General features: G+C 37.6%; 1 protein-coding gene across 10 annotated transcripts in view; it reads right to left on the bottom strand.

Moving 5' to 3' along the window:
• The window catches only part of OSBPL9 (oxysterol binding protein like 9), a 270,472-nt gene that overhangs the window by 65,876 nt on the left and 178,280 nt on the right, over window positions 1–26,316 (bottom strand). For all 10 annotated transcript variants that reach the window (XM_042247965.1, XM_012139203.3, XM_042247962.1 and 7 more), the window contains one exon: window positions 14,519–14,595. In XM_042247965.1, coding sequence (XP_042103899.1) covers window positions 14,519–14,595 — 77 coding nt within the window. The remainder of the gene's footprint in view (window positions 1–14,518; window positions 14,596–26,316) is intronic.

Genomic DNA, 26,316 nt, shown 5'->3' with positions numbered 1-26,316 from the left:
AGAGGTTCTCTAGTTCTTTTTCACTTTCTGCTATTAGAGTGGTATAATCCACATTATCTGAGGCTGTTGATATCCGCAATCTTGATTCCAGTTTATAACTAATCAAGTCTGGCATTTCACGTGATGTACTCTGCATATAAGTTCAATAAACCAGGCGACAATAAACAGCCTTGTCGTACTCCTTTCTCAATCCTGAAGCAGTCAGTTGTTCCATACAGGATTCTAACTGTTGCTTCTTGACCCACATACAGGTTTCATAGGAGACAGATAAGATGGTCTGGTATTCCCATCTCTTTAAGAGTTTTCCACAGTTTGTTATGATCCACACAGTCAAAGACTTTAGCGTAGTCAACGAAACAGATTTAGGTGTTTTTCTGGAATTCCCTTGCTTTATCTATGATCCAGCGAAAGTGGGCAATTTTATCTCTGGTTCTTCTGCCTTTTGTAAACCCAGGTTGAACATCTGGAAGTTCTTGGTTCACATAATGCTGGAGCCTAGCTTGGATGACTTTGATCATAATGGCAACAGAGAATGTGATTTACCACTGTCTTTTAATAATTTAGCTACAGTCCAGAGTCTACCTTTTCTCAGTTTCACATTAGAGATAACTGTGTTGCTGGTGCTGCTGCTAAGTCGTTTCAGTCATGTCCGACTCTGTGTGACCCCATAGACGGCAGCCCACCAGGCTCCCCCATCCCTGGGATTCTCCAGGCAAGAACACTGGAGTGGGTTGTCATTTCCTTCTCCAATGCAGAAAAGTGAAAGTGAAGTCGTTCAGTCGTGTCCGACTCTTAGCAACCCCGTGGACTGCAGCCTACCAGGCTCCTCTGTCCATGGGATTTTCCAGGCAAGAGTACTGGAGTGGGTTGCCATTGCCTTCCTCTTCTACTGCCTTCTTCTCTAGTCATTTCATATTAGAGATAACTGTGTTACAAATACAGAATTCTCATTTTCCTAATCCCAGTATAAAATTAGTGTGCACAAAAGCTGTAGCATTTAAAATGAAAAGTAATTAAATAATACAAGGCAACATACTCATTTTATTTCAAGAAACAGTAGGACTTCTAACCAAATTTGGCAACTGAAGTGTTTCTAAAGAAATCTACAAGTTGTTTTAGAAGAAAATTAAGTGACCAATGCCTTAAGGTCACATGTGACAACCCATGTATCAGAGGGATCTTCAATACTTATCTTTGAACTACATAACTAAAGCTACTAAGCGATTAAATTAAATTGATAAATATTTTTGTTATTGTTCAAGAAAAGAATAGAATAGGACTACGCTAGTGGTCCAGTGGTTAATAATCCATCTGCCAATACAGAGAACACTGTTTCCTGGTCTGGGAAGATTCCACGTGCTGTGGAGCAACTAAGCCCCAGTGCCACAACTACTGAGCCCACACCCTAGGGTCCATGTTCCACAGTAAAGACCAACCCCCTGGCTCGCCACAACCAGAGAAAGCCTGCACAGCAACAAAGACCCAATGCAGCCATAAATAAATAAATGAATTAAAATATTTTAAAATAATGGAATATAGTGATTAAGAAGTATAAAAAACAACATTGTGGTGTATACCTTAAATTTACACAATGATGTATGTCAATTACCCTCAATAAAACTGGAGGAAAGAGACTGAAAAACAAATATATAACAAGAAAACTTTAAAAATGTATTTAAAAAACCTGAGAAAAATCACAACACCAAGGTTCAGAGTGGTGGGGGATCTTTAAAATGACAGGAAGTCTACTGAATAAAAAGAAGGCCAACCTTAGCTATAGCTATCAAGATGAAAAGAACATTTTAACTGTGCAAAATTTATGTACTACTTTCAAAAATATAATTTCTGCTAGAGAGTCCAATAATGTTTACCTACAAATCACATTCCAGTCGGATGTCAGTTTAGAGATAGATAACAGATACTTTCAATTGCAATAGAAGAAAAGCAGCAGCAAAAATGGGGTGGGGGGAAAACATAGCTTCCCTAGGAATTCGCCTAGCAATTTGAGCCAAATGATTGGAGCGGACGACATTAAAAGACAACTCTTGGAAGCAGAATATGTATCTCCAATATTTTGTCTGACTAGTATCCAGAAGTCTCAAAATTAAAGTCAGCCAATAAATTTTCACAGAGAAAATTTAGCCAAATGGAATAAATACAATACTTGGCATACAGTAGAAGCAGTCCTTAATTTGTGATCAGGATCACCATATTCCAGAAGTCTGTATGTAAATTATTTGCAATTCTCAATGCATCAGCAAACAAAAAAATCTTTGGTTCAGATTTAGGAATGAAGACCCTCTAAATAACCCCACAATGGCTATTGACAGTACATTGCCTTAATCATCACTGTATCTTTAGTACCTCCTCACACAGAGACTGGCATGTACTAGGTGCTTAATAAATGTCTACTGAATGAATGAAATGCTAGGTACATTACAAAAATAGCAGTATAAACAGCAAAAAAGGTTGAAACTGGGTAGTCTAACAAGCAGAACAGAGAAAGCAGAGGGGCAGAAGTATTAGGGGAAGCACACTGATTGAAACTGCCCACCCTGGCCAGGCACCATAGTAACTATTTGCATGAGTTGTTTTACAACAGGAGGTCCTGGTAAGGAACAGGGAACTAATAAGCCTCCACCAACCGAAAAAGTTCAGGAAAGGTCAAAAGGAGACACCACATGTCTGACCACCTCCCAGAATCCTTCTCTCTGACATTCATCTTGGCTAAACAAGGCATGCTGCCACCAGGAAAGACTCTGAGTCAGAATGACTGGCTAAAGACAACCCAGAAACTAATCCTATCACCATAAAACCGGAGACTGCAAGCCATGTGACAGAGCTGTTCTCCTGGGTTCCCTTACCCTATTGCTCTCCACCCGGGTGCCCTTTCCCAATAAAATCTCTTGCTTTGTCAGGAGATGTGTCTCCTCAGACAATTCATTTCCAAGTGTTAGACAAGAGACCAGTTTCAGGCCCAGGAAGGGATACCCCTTCCTGCAACAGAAGGACAATGTTTTTCTATATGAGCTTTTTGCTGCTGCTGCTGCTAAGTCGCTTCAGTCGTGTCCAACTCTGTGTGACCCCATAGACGGCAGCCCACTAGGCTCCTCTGTTCCTGGGATTCTCCATGCAAGAATACTGGAGTGGGTTGCCATTCCCTTCTCCAATGCACGAAAGTGAAAAGTGAAAGTGAAATCGCTCAGTCGTGCCCAACTCTTAGCGACCCCAGGGACTGCAGCATACCAGGCTCTTCTGTCCATGGGATTTTCCAGGCAAGAGTACTGGAGTGGGCTGCCGTTGCTTTCTCCGTATGAGCCTTTTAGTACCATTCAATTTTTAAACTATAGGAGAAAGGTGCTATTGACCCTGTTTTTATAGCTAAATTCTACACTGGCCACTTAACTTTTCTGAAAGTTCTGATTCCACTAAAACCATGTGAGTTGCCAAAACTAGTTAAAAGTACAGAGAGAGCTTCCTGCCACAAGATGGACAAAATGTCTTTGTATTGTGTGATTGCTCTTCACTTTAAATGCTCCAGGCTTTTAGGCACACTAACTTTACATGAGAATTGGGGCATTAACAAGTTGGAACTCCATGTTTTTCTCTAAAGAAAAGGTGTAAGAAAAACTATTGCTTTTATTTTACATACCTCTATTAATATATAAGCTAAAACATTTTCAGAAGCATGACTTATGACATTATTATAGTTTGTTTTTTTTTAAATTCAATTCTCATGATTTTTATTTTCTTTTTTATACCAGACTGAGCTCAGTAAAGACAAGGACAGTATGTCATTTATTCACAATTACATCCTCCACAACTAGTACAGTGCACCGAACACATTGTCTGATAAATATTTATGAAATAAATAATTTTCTGTATTCTCTGTATGTTCTGAATTGAGCATTTATTTTTTTATTTTTAAACTTTATTTCTATAAAGAGAAGGCAGTAAAATATAAGTTCTAAAAGATTTCCATAAAACCACAATTAAAATAAATTTCTGGCACTTAAAGGAACAATCTTTAGTATCTATAAAACTGGACCATTTGATTTTAGTTGTTTCCCAAGAGTTCAAGATAAGATGGGCCGCCACTATTACAACAAAATTTATTATTAAAAAACGAATCCTTGAATCCTAAATTCCAATTTAGGAGCCAGAAATTCCTCTACCCTCAGTAACAGTAACAATGTTGGCAACATTCCTTAGAGGAATTTTCCTTTGTTGTAGGAGCCCCAAGTATTTGGCTACCTCTATATACCATTTTACCTGTGGAAAAAGTGACACACCTATATTGCAATCATTTCCTTTGGGAAACAAAGGGCTTCAAGGGAGAAAAACAAAATAAATGTATTTTTCTACACAACACAAAAATAAAATCTAATGAGGCCAAGGGAAATGACGCAGTGATAGTTACTATGTTTATGTAGTCAGTATTATATACTAAGAAATTGAAATATATGTTCCAAAAGCTAATCTTCAGTAAAACAGCTTAACACTCAAGAAAAATACACAAGGGCTTCCCTGGTGGCTAGTGGTAAAGAATCCGCCAACAATGCAGGAGACGTGGGTTTGACCCCTGGTCCAGGAGGATCCCAGAGGCCACAGAACTTAGCCCATGTGCCACAGTTACTAAGCCTGCACTCTAGAGCCACAACTACTGAAGCCCATACACTCTAGAGCCAGTGCTCCATAATAAGAGAAGCCACCACAATGAAAAGCCTGAACACCGCAACTAGAAAGCAGCCCCCAAGTGCTGCAACTAGAGAAAAGCCTGTGCAGCAATGAAGACCAGCACAGTCAAAAATAATAAATAACAAATTTAAAAAATATTTTAAAAAAGAAAAATACTCAGGAGATTTCTACTAATCTTAACTACCCAACTAGACACATAGCTATTATAGAAAAGAGGGTAGACTCAAGCTATCTAATACTAATAATTAGTTCAACTACTATCCTAAATTGCATCTTAAATACTAAATTTATGGTTATCTATAATAAAACTTTGGCATGTATGTAATTATCATACCAAAGTATCTAGGTTTGAAAAAATGCTTCAGAATGGTTCTATTGTTTTTCTGGCCTCAATAACGAATTGCAATCTGAATTCTATCACAACTCTTTTATGTATAATGATGTTTTACTTACAGATTCAATAGCGTTTCTGGTGAGATTTCTACCAGCCCTCACTATTCCCCTCAGCCATATCATGTCCTTTTTCTCTACAGGCTTGAGATCAAAGCCAATATATAGTGAACAAATAGGAAAGGTCAAAAATTAAAAGATTACAAGTCAGTAGCAATGAAATTTCAATTTGATAACCACCTAAGATACAGTCTACAGTGGCCTACAGAAACTTACACAGACAAGGACAAGTATACCCAATTTCATGACTCAAATTATAATCACAGAAACCATTCAGTATAAAAATTTTTTAAATATTAACTCATTTACAGTATAGAAACCAAAAACTTAAAGATCTATGAAAAGTTAAAATTGTTAAGTCACTCAGTCGTGTCCAACTCTTTGTCACCCCACGAACTGTAGCCCACCAGGTTCCTCTGTCCACTAAATTCTCCAAGCAAGAATATTGAAGTGGGTAGCCATTCCCTTTTCCAGGAGATCTTCCTGACCCAGGGATCAAACCCAGGTCTCCTGCATTGCAGGGATTCTTTACCACTGAGCCACCAGGAAACCTATAAAGGTCTATACTATTCAAATATCTACATTAGTGTATTCAAATTGGGGTCTAAACAAGTCTCTGTATCTCAATCTTCTGTGTTTTAGTTTCTGATAACCTATAAAAGTTAGTACAACCACACAGTGAATCAGCAGTAACAACATCAGATTCAAGTGCTAACAAGTTACTTCCTTGCCCAAGTTGTTTATCATCAAGTTGGTACCAAAAACTATCATTTGCCATAGAAGAGCCTTGACCATGAAAATGACATATGTGTGAAGTCAAAGTCAAAGACCTCATGATACATGCTGTGCAAATGAAGGTTTTCCAGTAGTCAGAACACAAAAATGTGGAGAGATTACAATTATCACATTCCACACAATACTGTATGCATGCCAAACTGAAAAAGAATCTATTCCTTACAGTATCATATTCATATTCAAAGTAGTGAACCACTTTAAGCAAGGCAGTATCATTCAGCACATTAACTTAAAGTTAATTTAGATTTTATTGCTTTGTGTTTTATTTGCATTTAACTTGCAATTTTCATTTAAATGTATGGTTAGTTCTGTAAGATTTTAAACTTAATAAGCTGATATATAGATTTATGTTTGCCCACATTAAATAACACTATGATATTTTACTTTAAACACTGGAGGTTCAAGAGTTTTTTCTTGCAAAAGTTGTTTTTTTTTTAAATGGGTCCATTTACTCAAGTAAAACTTTTATAACTGTATGATATCCAGACCTGTTGCTATAATTCATAATATATTACATAAATTAGGATAGATACTACAAAACATACAGGATATAACATCCTAAATCTTATTCCGTGATCAATCATTTGCTTAGGAATCTCTCAGCATTTAGTCGGTGCTAAAGCTTACAAGGGTAAATAAAGAATTGAAATGTTTGCTTTCATTAATTAGTGTCATCAGATATCTACTAAATGCCTCTTAAGAAGCTTAGCAGCCCCTCCAGCCTCTCTCAAGGAGTGAAGTTTGCTGCAAATACATGAAAAGATACCATAACCTAAATACAAGTTTAGAGTAACTATTGGAAATTCAACATAGGAGTCAAAAGCAGAGAGGCTTCAGTTGTCTTCTTCCATCCTCAGACTACCCTAATTGTAATTCACAGTTACCCACAAAACAACAGGAACAATACTAAAAGAAAAGAACAAAGGAAAGATAGAAGGAAAGGGGGAAGCTACAAGGGATCCTCCAGATGAATTTTCATTAATCAGAATGGAAGGAAAAACAGAATAAACATTTATGAAAACCTTCTATCTGAAAAGTAATAATATGCTGGAGATACAATAATACCTTAGCACAACTACTTTATTAAGGTTTTATATATACCTTTAAGGAGAAGGGAAAAGCTACTCACTCCAGTATTCTGGCCTGGAGAATTCATATAGTCTATGGGTCACAAAGAGTCTGACACAACTGAGCGACTTTCACTTTCACTTTCTAAAGATCAGGTAGTTTAAAAGAGGTTTAAAAGACAGATGACACAGAATGGAACCAGGAATGATTTCTGCGTAGAGCATCAAGTACATGCAGGGACAGGCAGTAGAAATTTAGGGTGGGATATAATCGAACAGACAATGAAATCCCTTAAAAAGAATTTTCATTTCATTCTACAGGCAAATGCAAACCACTAAAGGTTTCTCACAGTTAGGGAGGCCTTAAGATCGTTAATTGCAGATGTTCAGTTCACAGGATGAAGAAAGGAATAGATTCAGGAATATTAGGAGGGCACTAGAAACAGAGTTAGTCAGATGTAAGAAAAATGATAGTCAACGTGAGCACAGGAGTGTAAGTAATTCTATTAAAAAGAGAGGAGGGGGAAAAAAAGAAGAAAAGAAGTTCCCAGGCTTGGCAACTTAGACGTTATTACCTGAAAAAACCTCAACTTTCAAACCTCAACGGATCAGACTATAATGAGGATATTAAGAAACAGAAAAAATGAATAAAGAGATGGATTTGAGGAGAAAAGAGCTGATAAGACACTTTTAGCCTTGTTGAGGTTGAATTTCGGAAGATATCTACCAGGCAAAATCCATGAGGAAAGAATTGAGGACTTAAACAAGAAGCTAAATAGCAAAAGAGATATAAAGATGAGGGGAAGGAAGACAGTCATCTACACAGAAGTTTTAACTGAATTCATGGAAATAGTGGGGACTGCTGGAGGGTAAATAAGGTCATAGTCTAAAGGAAATATCATGTAGTCAAGATTATGGGGGTATTATTAACTTGAGGAAAGACTGAGAATATTTTTTGCTTTGAAATATGCAAAGCATAGAAAGAAAAAATAGGTGCAGTCACATAACTATTGAAGAAGTAGTGAGATCTTTTCTATAAAGAAGGGGGTAGAGTATATTAGATACGGAACAGTAATTTTAAAAAGACTCATGGTGGGAATTTAATTGGCAATCAAAAAGAAATCAATAAGAACACAAATATTTATAGAAATTTGATTAAAGTTAGCCAAAATTTAAAGTGACAGATAAAGCCACCTTGATTTTGTGACCTCCAAATAGAAACAGAAAAATATAACAGCTGGGGGTACTGGGGAATAGAAATCAGAATGTCATCAGTTCAGTTCAGTTTAGTCACTCAGTTGTGTTCGACTCTTTGTGACCCCATGTACTACAGCATGACAGGCCTCCCTGCCCATCACCAACTCCTGGAGTTTACTCAAACTCATGTCCATTCACTAGGTGATGCCATCCAACCATCTCATCCTCTGTCATCCCCTTCTCCTGCCCTCAATCTTTCAGAGCATCAGGGTCTATTCAAACGGGTCAGTTCTTCACATCAGGTGGCCAAATTATTGGAGTTTCAGCTTCTACATCAGTCCTTCCAATGAATATTCAGGACTGATTTCCCTTAGGATGGACTGGTTGGATCTCCTGGCAGTCCAAGGGACTCTCAAGAGTCTTCTCCAACACCACAGTTCAATAGCATCAATTCTTCAGTGCTCAGCTTTCTTTACAGTCCAACTCTCACATCCACACATGACTAATGGAAAAACCATAGCTTTGACTAGACGGACCTTTGTTGGCAAAGTAATGTCTCTGCTTTTTAATATGCTGTCTAGGTTGGTCGTAACTTTTCTTCCAAGGAGTAAGTGTCTTTTAATTTCATGGCTGCAGGCACCATCTGCAGTGATTTTGGAGGACCCCAAAATAAAATGTCACTGTTTCCATTGTTTCCCCCACTATTTGCCATGAAGTGATGGGACCAGATGCCATGATCTTCGTTTTCTGAATGTTGAGCTTTAAGCCTACTTTTTCACTCTCCACTTTCACTTTCATCAAGAAGCTCTTTAGTTCTTCTTCCCTTTTCTGCCATAAGGGTGGGGTCATCTGCATATCTGAGGTTATTGATATTTCTCCCGGCAATCTTGATTCCACCTTATGTTTCATTCAGCCCAGCATTTCTCAAGATGTACTCCGCATATAATTTAAATAAGCAGGGTGACAATATACAGCCTTGACGTACTCCTTTTCCTGTTTGGAATCAGTCCATGTCCTGTTGCTTCCTGACCTACATACAGATTTCTCAGGAGGCAGGTCAGGTGGTCTGGTATTCCCATCTCTTTCAGAATTTTCCACAGTTTATTGTGATCTACACAGTCAAAGGCTTTGGCATAGTCAATAAAGCAGAAATAGATGTTTTTCTGGAACTCTCTTGCTTTATCGATGATCCAATGGATGTTGGCAATTTGATCTCTGGTTCCTCTGCCTTTTTTAAATATAGCTTGAACATCTGGAATTTCATGGTTCACATACTGTTGAAGCTTGGCTTGGAGAATTTTGAGCATTCGTTTGCTAGCATGTAAGATGAGTGCAATTTGAACATTCTTTGGCATTGCCTTTCTTTGGGATTAGAACGAAAATTGACCTGTTCCAGTCCTATGGCCACCGCCGAGTTTTCCAAATTTGCTGGCATATTGAGTGCAGCACTTTCACAACATCATCTTTTAGGATTTGAAGATAGCTCAGTTGGAATTCCATCACCTCCACTAGCTTTGTTTGTGGTGATGTTTCCTAAGGCCCACTTGACTTCACGTTCCAGGATGTCTGGCTCTAGGTGAATGATCACACAGTCATAATTATCTGGGTCATGAAGATCTTTTTTGTATACTTCTGTGTATTCTTGCTACCTCTTCTTAATATCTTCTGCTTCTGTTAGGTCCATACCATTTCTGTTCTTTATTGTGCCCCTCTTTGCATGAAATGTTCCCTTGATATCTCTAATTTCCTTGAAGAGATCTCTAGTGTTTCCCATTCTGTTGTTTTCCTCTATTTCTTTTCATTGATCACTGAGGAAGCCTTTCTTATCTCTCCTTGGTATTCTTTGGAACTCTGCATTCAAATTGGTATGTCTTTCCTTTTTGCCTTTGCCTTTCGCTTCTCTTCTTTTCACAGCTATTTTAACAATGCAAAATATCCAGGGACAAGAAATTTTAAGGGTGATACCAAAATCTATGTTGAAGAAACAGACCATTATATCTACACTGGGGAGTGAGATAAGCAAAACTAGGAAAGTGTGAAATGGCCAGGAAAAATGGAGAAGTAGAGCTCAGACCAAAATGAGAGAAGAAAAGTCCAGAAGAAGTAAAGAGCTAGAAGTGGATGAAGTAAGAAAACTGTGGTCAAATAGAAAACACTTTTAAATTCAGTAGTTTGGAGATAGTGAAGCTTTTAGTAATGACAAGGCCACAGCAGTATAATTTAATGGCTAGAGATAAAGTTCACCGAGAAAGGAAGACATGTAAATACCTTCTCCAACACCCATTTGGATGAGCACTTCATGAGTACCTACTCATGGAGGTGTAACAATATGTTAGACATCTCAGAGAATGTGATACATAGCAATTTAAAAGCAGTCTATGCATCATGTGTTTATTCATTAATCCCTTTATCAGTTCTTTCTTTAATTAACACTTATCAAGCACCACTTAGAATGCCAGGTACTGGGGGTAGGAATGGTAAAAGTAGCTGTAGCTTTAGCCCTACATTCTTTCCTTATGGATTTTGACAGTTGGATGTCTCCCTGAAATTCAACCTTGGCAAGACTAAAATTGGTTTATCAGCTCTTTCTCCTCAAACCCATGTCTTTATCCAGTTTTTCTATTTCTGTTAATGACAGCATTATAGTCTGAGCTCTTGAAGTTTGGAAGTTTAGTATTAGTAATGGCTTAAAATTTGTTATTGTTTTTTAGTCACTAAGTTGTATCCAACTTTTTTATAGCCCCATGAACTGTAGCCCACGAGGTTCCTCTGTCCATGGGATTTCCCAAGCAAGAATGCTGGAGTGGGTTGCCATTTCCTTCTTCAAGGGATCTTCCTGACCCAGAGATTGAACCTGCATTTGTTATATTGGCTGGTGGATTCTTCAACACTGAGCCATGTGGGAAGTTTTTTTGTTTTTGGTTTATTACCAAGTTCTTAATATAGCCAGGCATTATTTCAATAAATTTTTTGTATTTAACTCATTTAATCATCAAATCAGCCCTGAAGAATAGGTACTTTTATCATCCTCTTTTTATAGATGAGGACACTGGAACTCAGAGTGATGTCAAGAGTAAGTGGTGGCACTGGGACACAAACCAAGTCATTATGGCTCCAGAGTCAAGTCTTTCACCACACTTCACCATCTTTTGAAGGAATCTCTTTACCTTTTTTGCCAGTCAAATTAACATTTAATTACATATCTCTAAATGTCCTATTTCCTACGTGTATTAACTTTAGAAAAATATATATAAATAACTTATTAGATTCATGTATTTTAAAATATCAAAACTATCAGTATTTAAGACTCCCCAAAGTTACCCCTTTCATTTTGTTATTCCAAAACACATGTAAGCTCTCTTCTTAGTAAAAGCTCATGTATTCCAAAATTGGATAAAAGTAGATACCTTAAGGAGTCTGCATCCTATCTGATGAGGTGGGACTTATATATACTTAAAGGATAACAAGAAGATTATAAGAACTCAGTAAACTGTGCAACAAGTATGGCATTCAATGGAAAGAGATCACTGAGTTTGGGGGCTGAGGGAGGAGGGGTTGGTTGGGAGAGGCTCCACAGAAGAGGTCAGTTCTGAACTGGACTTTGAAGAAAGAGGCAGAACACAAAGGCAGAGTGGAGGCAGATGGTATTACAGGCAGACAGAATATCACATATAGGAATGTAGAGATCAGAAATGAAAAGATGGGTTCAGAAGAAACCAAGGAAGCAGCAGCACTTTAGTAGATTTATGTAGGGGCAGCACTCTAGTAGGTTTATAGAAATGTCTGGAAGAAAATGGATCACACAGAGACTTGATTATCAGTCTAACCAACTGTGGAGGGACTATTATCTGCCACTTACAGTCTAATCTGATTCCTAAAATACCTATCTTCTTATTGGATTACAAATTTTCTAAAACGACGCTAGTCATTTATACAACTGCCTAAATTGAAAACTCAGATGACCAATATATCTACTACTGTAGGCAGGAGTACTTTAGAAGAAATGGAGTAGCTATCATAGTAAACAAAAGTCCGAAATGAAATACTTGGATGCAATCTCAAAAATGACAGAATGATCTCTGTTTGTTTCCAAGCCAAACCATTCAATATCACAGTAATCCAAGTCTATGCCCCAACCAGTAACGCTGAAGAAGCTGAAGTTGAATGTTCTATGAAGACCTACAAGACCTTTTAAAACTAACACCAAAAAAAGATGTCCTTTTCATTATAGGGGACTGGAATGCAAAAGTAGGAAGTCAAGAAACACCTGGAGTAACAGGCAAATTTGGCCTTGGAGGACAGAATGAAGCAGAGCAAAGGCTAACAGAGTTTTGCCAAGCGAACACACTGGTCATAGCAAACACCCTCTTCCAGCAACACAACAGAAGACTCTACACATGGACATCAACAGATGGTCAGTACCCAAATCAGACTGGACTGCAAGATCCAACCAGTCCATCCTAAAGGAAATCAGTCCTGGGTGTTCATTCAAAGGTCTGATGTTGAAGCTGAAACTCCAATACTTTGGCCACCTGAGGTGAAGAATTGACTCATTTGAAAAGACCCTTTGCTGGGAAAGATTGAGCGCAGGAGGAGAAGGGGATGACAGGATGAGATAGTTGGATGGCACCACCGACTCAATGGACATGAGTTTGGGTGAACTCTGGGTGAACTCAGGGAGGCCTGGCATGCTGCAGTTCATGGGTTCACAGAGTCGGACACGACTGAGGACTGAACTGAACTGAATTTGAAAAGAAATGTATGAAGGAATTCATAGAATTTCTTCATAGTACACCCAAGCCAGATGTGCTTATAAAGTTGCTTTTAAAAAGTACAGCTCCCTCACAGGGTATCTTTAGAGATCTCTGATTTCAACGCCATTTTCTTACAGTTTCTTCATAGCCTCACATATTATTTTAAATCATCTATCTGAACAACTTTCACAGTGATGGGGAGTTCACTGTCCTGTAGGACCTGGGATGTCCTACACTAACCTGTCTAAGCAAGCCAATTCCTGGTATGTGCATGATGCTTAACTTGCTTCTGTCGTGTCCGACTCTTTGCAACCCCATGGACTGTAGCCCTCCATACTCCTCTGTCCATGGGATTCTCTAGGCAAGAATACTGGAGTGGACTGCTGTGCCCTCCTCTAGGGGATCTTCCCAACCCAGGGTCACATCCATGTCTCTTATATCTCCTCCATTGGCAGGCGGGTTCTTTACCACCAGCACCCCCCTGGTAAGCCCCCATTCCTGATATAGGACAAATTAAGTAGACAAAGGATTGCAAAACCTCAGTTTTCTATGATTCAGTCCTGTAAATCCAAATAATCAAAACAAAATCCTCTATATATACCACACTATAAGCTCTTTCAACGGAGAACAAACACAGAAAACTATCTTTAGTATGGTAGATTAAACATTTGTTTTTTTTGGTCACCTAGCATCTTTTTTCCCCCATTCTAACTCTGCCTGGGGACAGGGAGGACCACCTTCTCCCCTAACTGCTACATGTTTCTGATGTAGCAGGTAAATCCTATTACCAAGAGGTGTAACATGTGACTATGAAATTATGACTGGTTGATATGAAATTATGAAATTGGACTAGGAAAGTGACGGAAGCTAAGGTTATCAGCACTAATACTCTTAATCCAGAAAGAACAACAGCCTCCTATGGATCTGGAGTTCCACCAACGGGAGGCTGAAATTGCTGCTTCCATTTTACTACCACAAAGGGAGAATCTATCTAAAAATGAAGTCAACCCAGAATAACTAAGACCGAGAAACAGAGATGGGGATCTGGGTCCTCATGACATTATTTAAATGCCTACTTCAAACCACACCCAAGTTAGATGTGTTTTTTCCTTAAACCAAGTTTGGATTTTTTCTTTCACTTTCATCCTTAAGAGTACTATCAACAACAGTAACTGCCAAATCCTACAAAAAGAAAAGTATGTCAACTTCTCAGCACTTTATCTATTATCATGCATTATTATATAATTTGGCTGTAATAATAACCAACTATACATATTAAATTTAAAAAATGAGCCTGGCATGTTTTAATTTTAACACAGCATTTCACTTTCAACATTGCCTTGTACTGTTTTGTTTCTAGACAAAAATCAGTATTTTAAGCATAAGGAAATGACTGTAACTTTATATATATTATAACCCTGTAAAGGCAAAAATAAACAACTCAGAAATTAAAAGTTTTCATTACATCCTATTAGCTATTTAAAAACAAAAACAAAAGACAGAAAACAAACAAAAAAAACCTAGTAAACTATCCAGAAGCCATGTAAAGATTCTTACTTGAAGCTGAAGAGTATGTCGAAGAATAGTTTCTTCTAAGGCATGGATCCACTTCTCTCGCTCATCAGCATCACGAGCTGGAATAAAAGTTTATAAAAAGCAAAACCTTAATATCTACAATATAGCTCCATAACTGGAAGCAACATTTTTAAATCATGATGCTAAATAGAAAAACGTTTTGGTTGTGCCATTTCCTTAACAGGTTTTATCTTTCTATTCTTCTCAAATATGCAACCTAATTGCAGCAGTTTATAACAAAGAGAATAAATATGTTCAACAATTGCAGGCTACCTTCCCACTGGGAATAATTAGAAAAGTTAAAATAATTAAAAATGACTGTTTTGAAAGCACCAGAAAATAGCAGGATAGTAAAGAATTAACAGGCCAAAATCTAGGAAAAGACAAACATCCAGCCTGGTGTTTAGGGCCACTGTCCTCCTAGAGGCATTGTACATTTCAAAAGAGGAGTTGTAGGCTGAGCAACTTCTTAAAAGACTTGTTATTACGTATGAGCAGGGGACATATGGGGACTCCATGTACTTTCTGCTCAATTTTTCTGGGAACCTAAAACTACTCTAAAAACATCTGTTGGAAAATAAAAAGTCTTGTCAGGCCAAAAATTAAGAGCAAGGCCGACCAACAGTGGTGGCTCTGGCAAACAGCTCAGGTTTTAACTGGAACCTCAAGGGGCTGCACCTTGAGATTAAGAATAAAACAGGGACTTCCCTGGCAGTCCAGTGGTTAAGACTTCACCTTCCAATGCCAAGGTGTGTGGATTTAACCCCTGGTTAGAGAGCTAAGATCCCACATGCCTGGAGACTAAAAAACCAAAACATAAAACAGAAGCAATATTGTAACAAATTCGATACAGACTTTAAACACGGTCCACATCAAAAAAAAAAAAAAAAGACTAAAACAGAATTAAAACAGTTGCTCAGTCATATGGATCATCCAGAAAAATCTTGATGCCTGAAATAAATTAAAACTACCCCAAGTTGTTACTGACTCTAAGCATCCAGCTAGCAAAAGCAAATGAATATATTTTCTGTAGAAAGATAACCTCATATCAGCTTCCAAATTATTTTTATAAACAATTTTTAAAGACAATGACTAGCACATAAGCAAAGATAACCAAAGATATACAAGGAGACAAAACCACACATAAATGAGAAATCAAATGATAGAAACAGATCAAAAAGAGCTCCAGATATTTGAACAAACAGTCCCACAACCAAAAGAAATTATGTTTTAATTCACTCGATAACAGACTGGAAACTGACAGAGCCTTAGAAACTATTTTATAAATTATATGGGTTCTTTAAATAATTAAATCTAAATTCTAAAATTAAAAAAACATAGTAAGCAACATTAAGAACTCAATGAATGAGTCTGACAGCAGATTAAATCAGCTGAAGAGACAATGAAAGAACTGGAGGAGAGACCAGAAGAAACTCATCAGAACAAAAGACAAGTCAAAGAGAGAAAACATAGACGAAAGGGAGAGCAACACAGACAGTGCTGCTGCTGCTGCTAAGTCACTTCAGTCGTGTCCGACTCTGTGCGACCCCATAGACAGCCCACCAGGCTCTCCCATCCCTGGGATTCTCCAGGCAAGAACACTGGAGTGGGTTGCCACACAGTAAGAGGGTGTAACATGCATGTGATCGAAATACCAAAAGAAGACAAAAAGAGAGAAGGGACTAGAAGCACTATCTGATGAAGAATTTTTCACAACAAGATGAAAGATATTAAGCCACAGATTTCAGAAGCCCAGGCTTCCCTGGTGGCTCAGAGAGTAAAAGAATCTGCCTGTAATGTAGGAGACCCAGGTTTGATCCCTAGATGGAGAAGATTCTCTGGAGAAGGGAATGGCAACCCACTCCAGTATTCTTGCCTGGAGAATTCCATGGACAGAAGAGCCTGGAGGGCTACAGTCCACAGGGTCACAAAGAGTCAGACACGACTGAGTGACTAACACACACAAGAATTCTAAGCAGGCTGAATCAAAGAAAATCCACAGCTAGACCCATCCCAGCCAAAATTTACTACAAACCAAAGACAAGGGAAATATTTTTAAAATAGCTGGGGGTGAGATCTAGACAGTTTTGTAACTATTAGGTGATGTCACAGAAAAAGTGTACTTTTGGTAGATCAAAAATATTCTATATTAAAATAATTGAAAAGTCATCCCATTAAGGAAACTCCAGACCCAGAAAGTTTTACCAGAGCACTCTGTCAGACATTTATGAAGAAAGAATGCCAATCAAACACAAAATATTTCAGAGAAAAGAAAAAAAAGAATACTCTCCAACTCTTTCAAGGTCAGAATAACTTTGATATTAACCTGACAAGACTATCATAAGAGAAAAATATTTAAGGCAACTCTAACGCAAAAAGGATAAGCAAAAATTCTTTATAAAACTTAATATGTCAAATTGAAGTTGAGTTTACTCCAGAAATACAAGGCTGGTTGAGTATGGAAAAAAATCAAGCAACATCAAACAAGATAAAAATACATATGAATGAAGTTAATCACTGTAGCATTGTTTATAATTACAAAATACTGTAAAACAACCTAAATGCTCAGGTAGAGGAAGATGGTTGAATAAACCATGGAGTACAATGAAAGTGTAAAAAAGAGAACAAGGAAGATCACTTTTGAGTGATCTGGAGTGATTTTTCAGATATATTATTCAATGAAAAGAAATAAAGAAAAAAGGGGATATAAGAAAATATACTCACATCTGTTTATTTGTGCAAAATAAATACAAGGAGGATGAACTGTAAACTAATGAGATTGGTTACCTACAAAGCACAGTGGGAAAGGATGGAAATCAGGAGAAAGAGGACTGAGTTAGTAGGGGTTCAAAGATAACAATACTTCTCTGAATTTATCATTTTGTATATACTCAGACTCTTTAAAGCCACAGTAATATTTCACATTCTCCCTCCAGATAAATAATTTAAATCAACCAGGATGGGGAGAGGGAACCCAAATTACAATGTAATTCTGTATATGTGCTCAGTCATGTCCAACTCTTTGGGACTTCATGGACAATAGCCTGCCAGGCTCCTCTGTCCATGGGATTATTCAGGCAAGAATACTGGAGTGGGTTGCAATTTTCCTCTCCAGGGGATCTCTCCAACCCAGGGATTCAGCCCAGGTCTCCTGCATCTCCTGTATTGGCTGGCAGATTCTTTACCACTGAGCTACCTGGGAAAATATAATAATGAATAAGACAATCACACTGAAGGCTACAAGGAAGAAAAAAGAAAAGATTAAGCCCAACTAACTTTGAAAACAGTATTCTGACTGGATAATGCAAGGCTAAACCAAAACAGAACCATACACAAATAGTGTACAAAAAGTGCACAAGTACTATAAATCTGGTTTTCACAGGAGTGTAGTTAGGCAATTCTGTAACTACAAACAAGTGAATATATTGTAGATAATGCCAACCCCAGTTTCTCAGTGTCTGAGGGAAAAAAAAATTACAAATGAGGAAAGTGAGAAGGATAGAATGAGCCATATGGTATTAAGAATAGAAAAGGAAGTATCACTATGAACTCAGGGTTCTAGAAAGGGAGACAGAAAGACAGAAAGTGCATGAAAAAGAATAGGGGCATGTCAAAAGGAAAAAGGAGCCAAACTGAAGGAGTTCCAAAAACCAAAGCCTAAAGAATGTGAGTAGTGTAATAACTGATAATATTGAATTATAATCCGAATAATAAAATAAATATCTAAGAGTACACTATGGACATAAATTACTTGAATAAATAGATGGGGAAGAAGGCACAATTCTTTCTTCAAAAGAGTTACAATTCATAAGTACAGCAGGAATGAAAGAAATGTTTAAATCACCTGTAGACAAATACAACAGTCATAATTACTGAAGGCAAGACTGGCCAATGGCATACTAATAGCTAAAAACAGCGGGCAAAAGTTTGCGGAGAAAGAGGATATTAGCAGAGTCTCAAAGTATCTCTCCCAATATACCTATTAACTATGAAGGAAAAATCAGTAATTTTATAGTGGACAAGTCTAGCAGACACCACTTTAATCCAGTGATCAAGATTAGTATCACCAGTAACAAATTTTTTGATATCATATACTACTCTCTCAATACAACCCACTGAGAAGGAAACAGCAGCACTTCTGTAGTATCCTTGCCCAAAACACATAATCTCACTCTAATCATGAGAAAACAACAGATAAACCCAAACTGAGAGGCATTCTACAAAATAACTAAAACTCACCAAAAATGTCAAAGTCATGAAAGACAAGAGGAGTAAGGAACTGTCATAACTAAAGGCAATGTGGGATCTGAGACTGAACCCTGGAACAGAAAGGGGGCATTAAAAGCGGAAAATCATGTGCTCTGTGCTTTAGTTAAAAGTATTGTACCAAATGGATTGTACAAATCCATGGTACCAAATGGATTCAGCTCAGGACATCAGAGTCTGAACAGGACAAGGAGGGCATATATCAAACCAAGGAACAACCTGGCATGGGGTATCAAAGACAGCAGGATGAAGGGGAAAATTACACAGTGGAAAAGTCCAGCATGGGGAGTCAGAGCCCAGGATGGAGTCCACTCTGGGCAGGGGGATTGGGTCAGGCTGGTACAAGTGGAATGAGGGTGACATCCACACAACGAAGTGGGTGATGATGGGAAACTAACTGCATACAGAGGGATTGATCAAATGAGTAAATATAACAAGGATAAAGGGTTTCTGCTTGTTGGATAGTTACAAAAATGGTAAGGGAGAAAACCAGAATGATTTCTGCAATGTTAGGCTGGAAATACAGGTATCATTATGAACTAATAGTTTTTAACATTTATGTAAATAAATACATATGGAAATATGTACATGAATACACATTTATGTACACGTGTATATAACATTCATATGTTTCCTGGCTCTGAGAGGACCTGGGCACCATGACAGCCAACAGCAATAAGTACACCTAGCATCAGGTACTGATTTCTAAATATCTTTCTCCATTACAAGGAACTAGGGCTCCTTGGAAAAATGGTTGATACCAGGACTGGGACAGGGAAGATAGAAAACTGGCCTGGAATATCTTTTTTGTGCCTGAAAGTTAAAGAAGAAAATACTCAGAGACTGATAGGAACATGTCAACAGAACACAGAACTCAGCTTAAAAAAATCCTACTGGCCAAATTAAGGACAATTTGAGCATTAAAATAATGATAGTAAAGAATTATAATCCACTGAGTAAAACAGGAAACCATGAGTTAGCACTGATACATATAAATTGAAGGTTTGCTCAGAAATGGGATTTTGCATAGCTTCAAAATACCCCCAACAAAATATCAAGAAAGGAAAAGATAAAATACCACCTAAATCATGTGATCAAAGTAAATGTCATTAGTTATGGGACAAACTGAAATCCTGTGAAAAGAACAAAGAATCACTTCTGTGATCTTCAGGTCAGATATATATAATCTGCATCATGAAGAAACATTAGGAGAAAACAGAGGAACATTCTACAAAATAATTAGCCTCTAATCTTTTAAAGTGTCAAAGTCATAAAACTCAAGGAAAGACTGAGTAGCTGTTGCAGACTAAAGGAGACTATAAAATGTGACAACTAAATGCAAATTGTGATTCAGAACCAGATCCTCCTGCTATAAAGGACATTATTGGAACAACTGGAAAAACCTGAATAGACTCTAAGGAGCAGATGGTTTTAATGCATTGATGTTAATTTCCTGATTTTAATGGCTGCATAGTGTGTTTACAAGAAAATGTCCTCGTTTGCAGGAAATAAATATATAATAAAAAAACATTCAGGGGCGATGGGACTTCTAGTTAACAACAACCTTCAAACAGTTTTGGGAGGGCAAAGTTCTTCGTACTGTATTTGCAACTTTCTTGTAAATGCAAGATTATTTGAAATTCTTAAAAACTATACTTTAAAAACATTATTATGATAAAGAAGACATAAATAAATGGAAAAACCATTTTATGAATTGGAAAACTCAATACCGTAACAATATTCAAATGGATCTATAGATTAAATGCAATGCAAATTAAAATTCCAAAGGCATTTTAGTAAATCAGTCAAACTGATTCTAAAATATAAATCAGGGAACTCCCTGGTGGGCCAGTGCTTAGGATTCTGTGCTTCCACTGCAGGGGAATGAGTTCAGTCCCTGGATGGGGAACCAAAGATCCTGCAAGCTGCCTGACTCGGCCAAAAAAAACAAAATGAAAATAGTACAAAAGATAAAGAATAGCAAAGTCCTTCTTGAAAAGACAGAAGCATTTTAGAGGGTTTAGTCTATTACATATAAAGTCTTATAAAGCTATAATAATTAAGAAAATATGATACTGGAACAAGGATAAATAATAAACCAATGAAGCAAAACATAGCCCAGAAACAGACCTACCCATAAATACAGACACTTCGTTAGTGATAAGTATGGCTGTGAAGAGCGATAAGGAACAATCTTTCAATAAATGGTGCTAGGATAATACGGGTGGAAAAAAAAATGAAACCTCAACCTACCTTATACTATGCACAAAAGTAAAATCCAGGTGATTTCTTAATTCTTAAATGTGAAAGAAAAACAACACATCTTCCAGAAGGTAAAACAGGAGAATATCATCTTAACTTTTGGGATAGAAAAAAAACTTCTTAGGGTATAAAACTTTGGAGAAGGCAGTGGTAACCCACTCCAGTACTCTTGCCTGGAAAATCCCACGGACGGAGGAGCCTGGTAGGCTGGAGTCCATGGGGTCGTGAAGAGTTGGACACCACTGAGCGACTTCACTTTTACTTTTCACTTTCATGGACTGGAGAAGGCAATGGTAACCCACTCCAATATTCTTGCCTGGAGAATCCCAGGGACGGGGGAACCTGGTGGGCTGCCGTCTATGGGGTCGCACAGAGTCGGACATGACTGAAGCGACTTAGCAGCAGCAGGGTACAAAACTTAAACAAGATATAAAGACAACAACGGGTAAATCTAACTACCCTGAAAGTAGCACTGAAATATATACATTACCATAAGTAAAAGAGATACCTAGTGGGAAGTTGCTGTTTAACACAGGAAGCTCAACTGGTGCTCTGTGACAACCTAGAGGGGTGGTTTGGGATGGGCAGTGGGAGGGAGATTCAAGAAGGAGGGGACATATGTATTACTATGGCTGACTGACGTCATTGTATGGTAGAAACCAACACAACATTATAAAGCAATTATCCTCCAATTAAAAAAAAAATCAAAACACAAACTTAACAACTTGAGTTCATCAAAACACACCACTTAAAGAATATGGTAAACCACTGTGACATATGAAGTTAAAGAACATGGACTTCAGAGCCAGAACATCCCATTCAACTCTGAACTTTGTTGTCTATTAACCATATGACTTTCAACAAGTTACTTAACCTTTCTAAGCCTCAGTGTTCTTATCTATAGAAGGAGGACAATAATGGTATCTATCTTATAAGATTATTACAAAGGTAACATGAGTTAGTCCAAATATAACACTTGGACAGGTAAATGGTATAATTATTATTATCATTACTGTTGAGCATTTATTATGACTTATCCCTGACCCCAAGGAACTCAAAAATCTAGTAAGACAGATTTGTATTTAGTTGCATAAATACATGGCTTATGTCACCACCATGTCTGACAAATCCCATGGGCAGAGGAGCCTGGCGGGCTGCAGTCCTTGGGGTCACAAGAGCTGCACAGGACCTACTGATTAAATAACAACGACATCACCACTAAAGGGTGTAAATGAAAAATCAGGGAAGACCTCCTTAAGGAGTTTAGATCTCAAAGAATAAGAATCAGTTTGTGAAGCAGAGAAAGATAAGGATATCCTGAAAGTGGAAAGACATTAACAAAAGACACTGAAGCATGAAAAGAGTACAAATTAGAAAACTGGTTTCAGTGTGTGTAGAACAGTGGGCTGATGGGTGAGGAGGAAATGGCAAAAGTTTAGGATCCTATCCCAAGGAGTGTGAATGGACTTTATGACAACGAGAAGCCCCTGAAGAGTTTCAAGCATGAGAGTGACATGGCCTAATTTGCATGTTTAAAATATCAATCTGGGGCAAAAATAGAGGTGGTATGCCAGTCAGGAAGTGGTTGTGAGGGTGAGGCCTGAACTGAGAAATGTCTGGGACATGACAGTAAGTGTCATTCTCACAGCCATCAGGGCACTAAGTAGCAAGCACCTTTAAACCTGCCACATCCTCACAATCCCCAGATTCCTCCTTGCTACAGTCCCTCTCTCTAGCCTTTCTTTCCATCTCTACTGACAACATGCTTGTTCAAGCACTCATATAGTCTCATGCCTGTAAACAAAACATCATCACAAAAGATGTACATGTGCTAACCTCTGTTAGGGTCAATGCAGTCTGCACACCTCATGCATATTTGAGCTTACATTTCAAGGCTGTTTCCATCAAAAACCTCAACATTCTCTAATACCATACTGAATTTATCTAACCTTCCTGAGAAACAGTAAAGGCCCTCCACATCTTTTATTTCATGCCTTTTTCATATGACCCAAACCATCTTCTCATAGGCCCCTAAACACTCTAAATGAATTATTTTCCTGTTCATGGCATACATTCCCCCTCCTTGAATCTTAACGCTGACTCTACCTTCCTTCCCATCTCTAAGCCCCATGTGCCTCAGAACAAGTTCTACTTCTCCTTTTGACATGCCCCCATTCTTTTTCATTCTCTATCTCTCTGAAACCATGAGTTCATACTGATACCTCCAATTCTAGTCTAACACCACATGGCTTACAGGTTTACTGGCACAAAGACAGACCAATGAAACAGAGGAGAGGCCAAAATGATTTTTGACAAGGGTGCCAAGACTATACAGTGGGGAAAAGACAGTCTTTTCAATAAATGCTACTGGGGAAAGTGGATATCCACAATTCAAAAGAATGAAGGTGGACTCTTAACATCCAAAATCTGGCTGAAAATGTATTTATTTGTATTTATTTATGGCCATGCTGTGCATCTTGCAGGCTATTAGTTCCCTGACCAGAGACTGAACCTGGGCCCATAGCAGTGACAGCATGGAGTCCTAACTGCTGAACTGCCAGGGAATTCCCCAAAAATGTTTTAAAGAATCATATGTGAGCCCTAAAACTATTAAACTCCTAGAAGAAAACACATGGGGAAATCTTTAGAACACTGGAATTGGCAAGGATTTGTTCAATATGATATCAAAAGCATAAGCAACGAAATTTAAAAATAGACAAACAGAACCATAATAGAACCCCCTCTATCCACAGTTTTGCTTTCCAGAGTTTCAGTTACCCCTCCAGTTAACCAGATGCTAAAATATTAAATGGAAATAAACAATTTATAAGTTTTAAACTGTGTATCATTCTGAGGAACATGATGAAATCTCACATCATCCTGCTTTGTCCTGTCCAGGATCCCCAACCATTAACATAATGTGCTCCTTACAGGCAACAATCAATATTGTCATGGCTCCATGATCCACACTAAGCAGATGATCCTCCTTCCAATGCATCATTGCGTCAATGGTGGCTTAATAATACTTCACAAGGCCTACATCATTCACCTCACTTCATCTCATCACTAGTCATTTTATCATCTCACATCATACAATAAGATACTTTGAAAGAAGTCACATTCACATAACTTTACTATAGTATACTACAATTGTCTTTTGCTACTGTTAGTTATTGTTAATCTCTTACTATGGCTAATGCATAAATTATACCTAATCATAGGTATGTATGTATAGAAAAAAACATTAAGTATATATAGAGTTCAGTACTAGGTGCAGTTTCAGGCATCCACTGGGTGCCTTGGAATATATCCCTGTGATAAAGGGGGGACTAATATACAACAAACTTGAAATTTTCTGTGCATCAAAGGAAACAATCAACAGAGAAAAGGCAACCTACAGAATAGAGGGAAATAACTGTAAATTGTGTATAGGATAGGAGTTAATATCCCAGATACATGAAGGACTTCTACAACTCAACAACAACAACAAAATTTTTAAATGGGCAAAGAATAACTCTCAAACAAGAAAAAGAAATAAAAAGCACCCAGATTGGAAGGGAAGAGGCAAAACTGTCTTTACATGCAAATGACATGATACCATACACAGAAAATTCTATAAAGACTCCACACAAAAACTATTAGAACTGATAAACGAATTCAACAAGGTAGCAGGATATCATATTAACTTGCAGAAATCTGTTGCATTTATTTACACTATCAGTGACGTATCAGAAAGGGAAAGTTTAAAAAAAAATCCCTTTTAAAATCCCATCAGAAAGATAAAATGGTTAGGTACAAAATATGACCAAGGAAGTAAAAGATTTAGATGCTGAGAACTATAAAATATTGATAAAGGAAACTGAAAATGATTCAAAGAAATGGAAAGACTTCCCATGCTCTTGGATTATAAGAATTAGTATTGTTAATATGGTCATACTGCTCAGAGCATTCTACAGATTTAATGTGATGCCTACCAAACTACTCATGACATTTTTCACAGAACTAGAACAAACAATCTACAAATAATCTTAAAATTCATATGGAGCCATAAAAGACCCCAAGTTGCCAAATCAACCCTGAGGAAAAAGAACAAAGCTGGAGACACAACCCTACCAGACTTCAGACAACACTACAAAGTTACTTATCAAAACAGCATGGTTGGGGGGATAAAAACAGATAAATCGATCAACAGAACGGAATAGAGAACCAAGAAATAAACCCACACACCTACAGTCCATTAATCTTCAAAAAATGAGGCAAGAATATACAATGGAAAAAAACTGTCTCTTCAGCATGTGGGGTTGGGATAACTAGACAACCACATGTAAATCAATGAAGTTAGAATACACCCTCAAACCATACACAAAAATAAACTCTAAATGGCTAAAGTAAAAGTGAAAGTCACTCAGCCATGTCCAACTCTTTGCCACCAGGCCAGAATACTGGAGTGGGTAACCTTTCCCTTCTCTAGGGAAATCTTCCCAACCCAGGAACTGAACTGGGGTCTCCTGCATCACAGGAGGATTCTTTACCAACTGAGCAATGAGGGGAGCTAAATGGCTAAAGACTTAAATATAAGAAAAGACACCATAAAACTCCTAGAAGAGAACATAAGCAAAACATTCTCTGACATAAATTGTATCAATTAAAAAAAAAAATCTGACTCCCAAGGCAATAGAAATAAAAGCAAAAATAAATAAATGGGACCTAATCAAACAAAAGCTTTTGCAGAGCAAACAAAAAGACAGCCTACAGAATGGGAGAAAATACTTGCAAATGATGTAACCCACAAGGGCTTAATTTTCAAAATATACAGACAGCTCATAACTAGACCACATAACGTTGTTGTGAGGTTTAAATGAGATAATTAATCCATACAATATTTACCACAGTACCTAACATAAACTTAAACATCAATATGGTAAACTCACAGATAAAGAGAACAGATTTGTTGTTGCCAAGGGTGAGGCAGAGTGGAGGAGGAAAGGATTGGGAATTTGGGATAAGCAGATGCAACTATTATACATAGGATGGATAAACAATAAAATCCTATGGTGTAGCACAGGGAACTATATGCAACATTCTGTGATAAATGATAACAAAGGAGAATATATATATATATATATATGTATAACTGAATCACCTGGCTATATAGCAGAAATTAACACAACACTACATATCAACTATACTTCAATAAAGTTTAAAAATATATGCTATTCTTATCACACACAGCCTTAAGAGAAAACAAGTTC

This window comes from Ovis aries, chromosome 1 (genome assembly GCF_016772045.2).
Source record: "Ovis aries strain OAR_USU_Benz2616 breed Rambouillet chromosome 1, ARS-UI_Ramb_v3.0, whole genome shotgun sequence".
In the NCBI taxonomy this organism is placed as follows: domain Eukaryota; kingdom Metazoa; phylum Chordata; class Mammalia; order Artiodactyla; family Bovidae; genus Ovis; species Ovis aries.
This window is presented reverse-complemented; position numbering and strand designations above follow the sequence as displayed.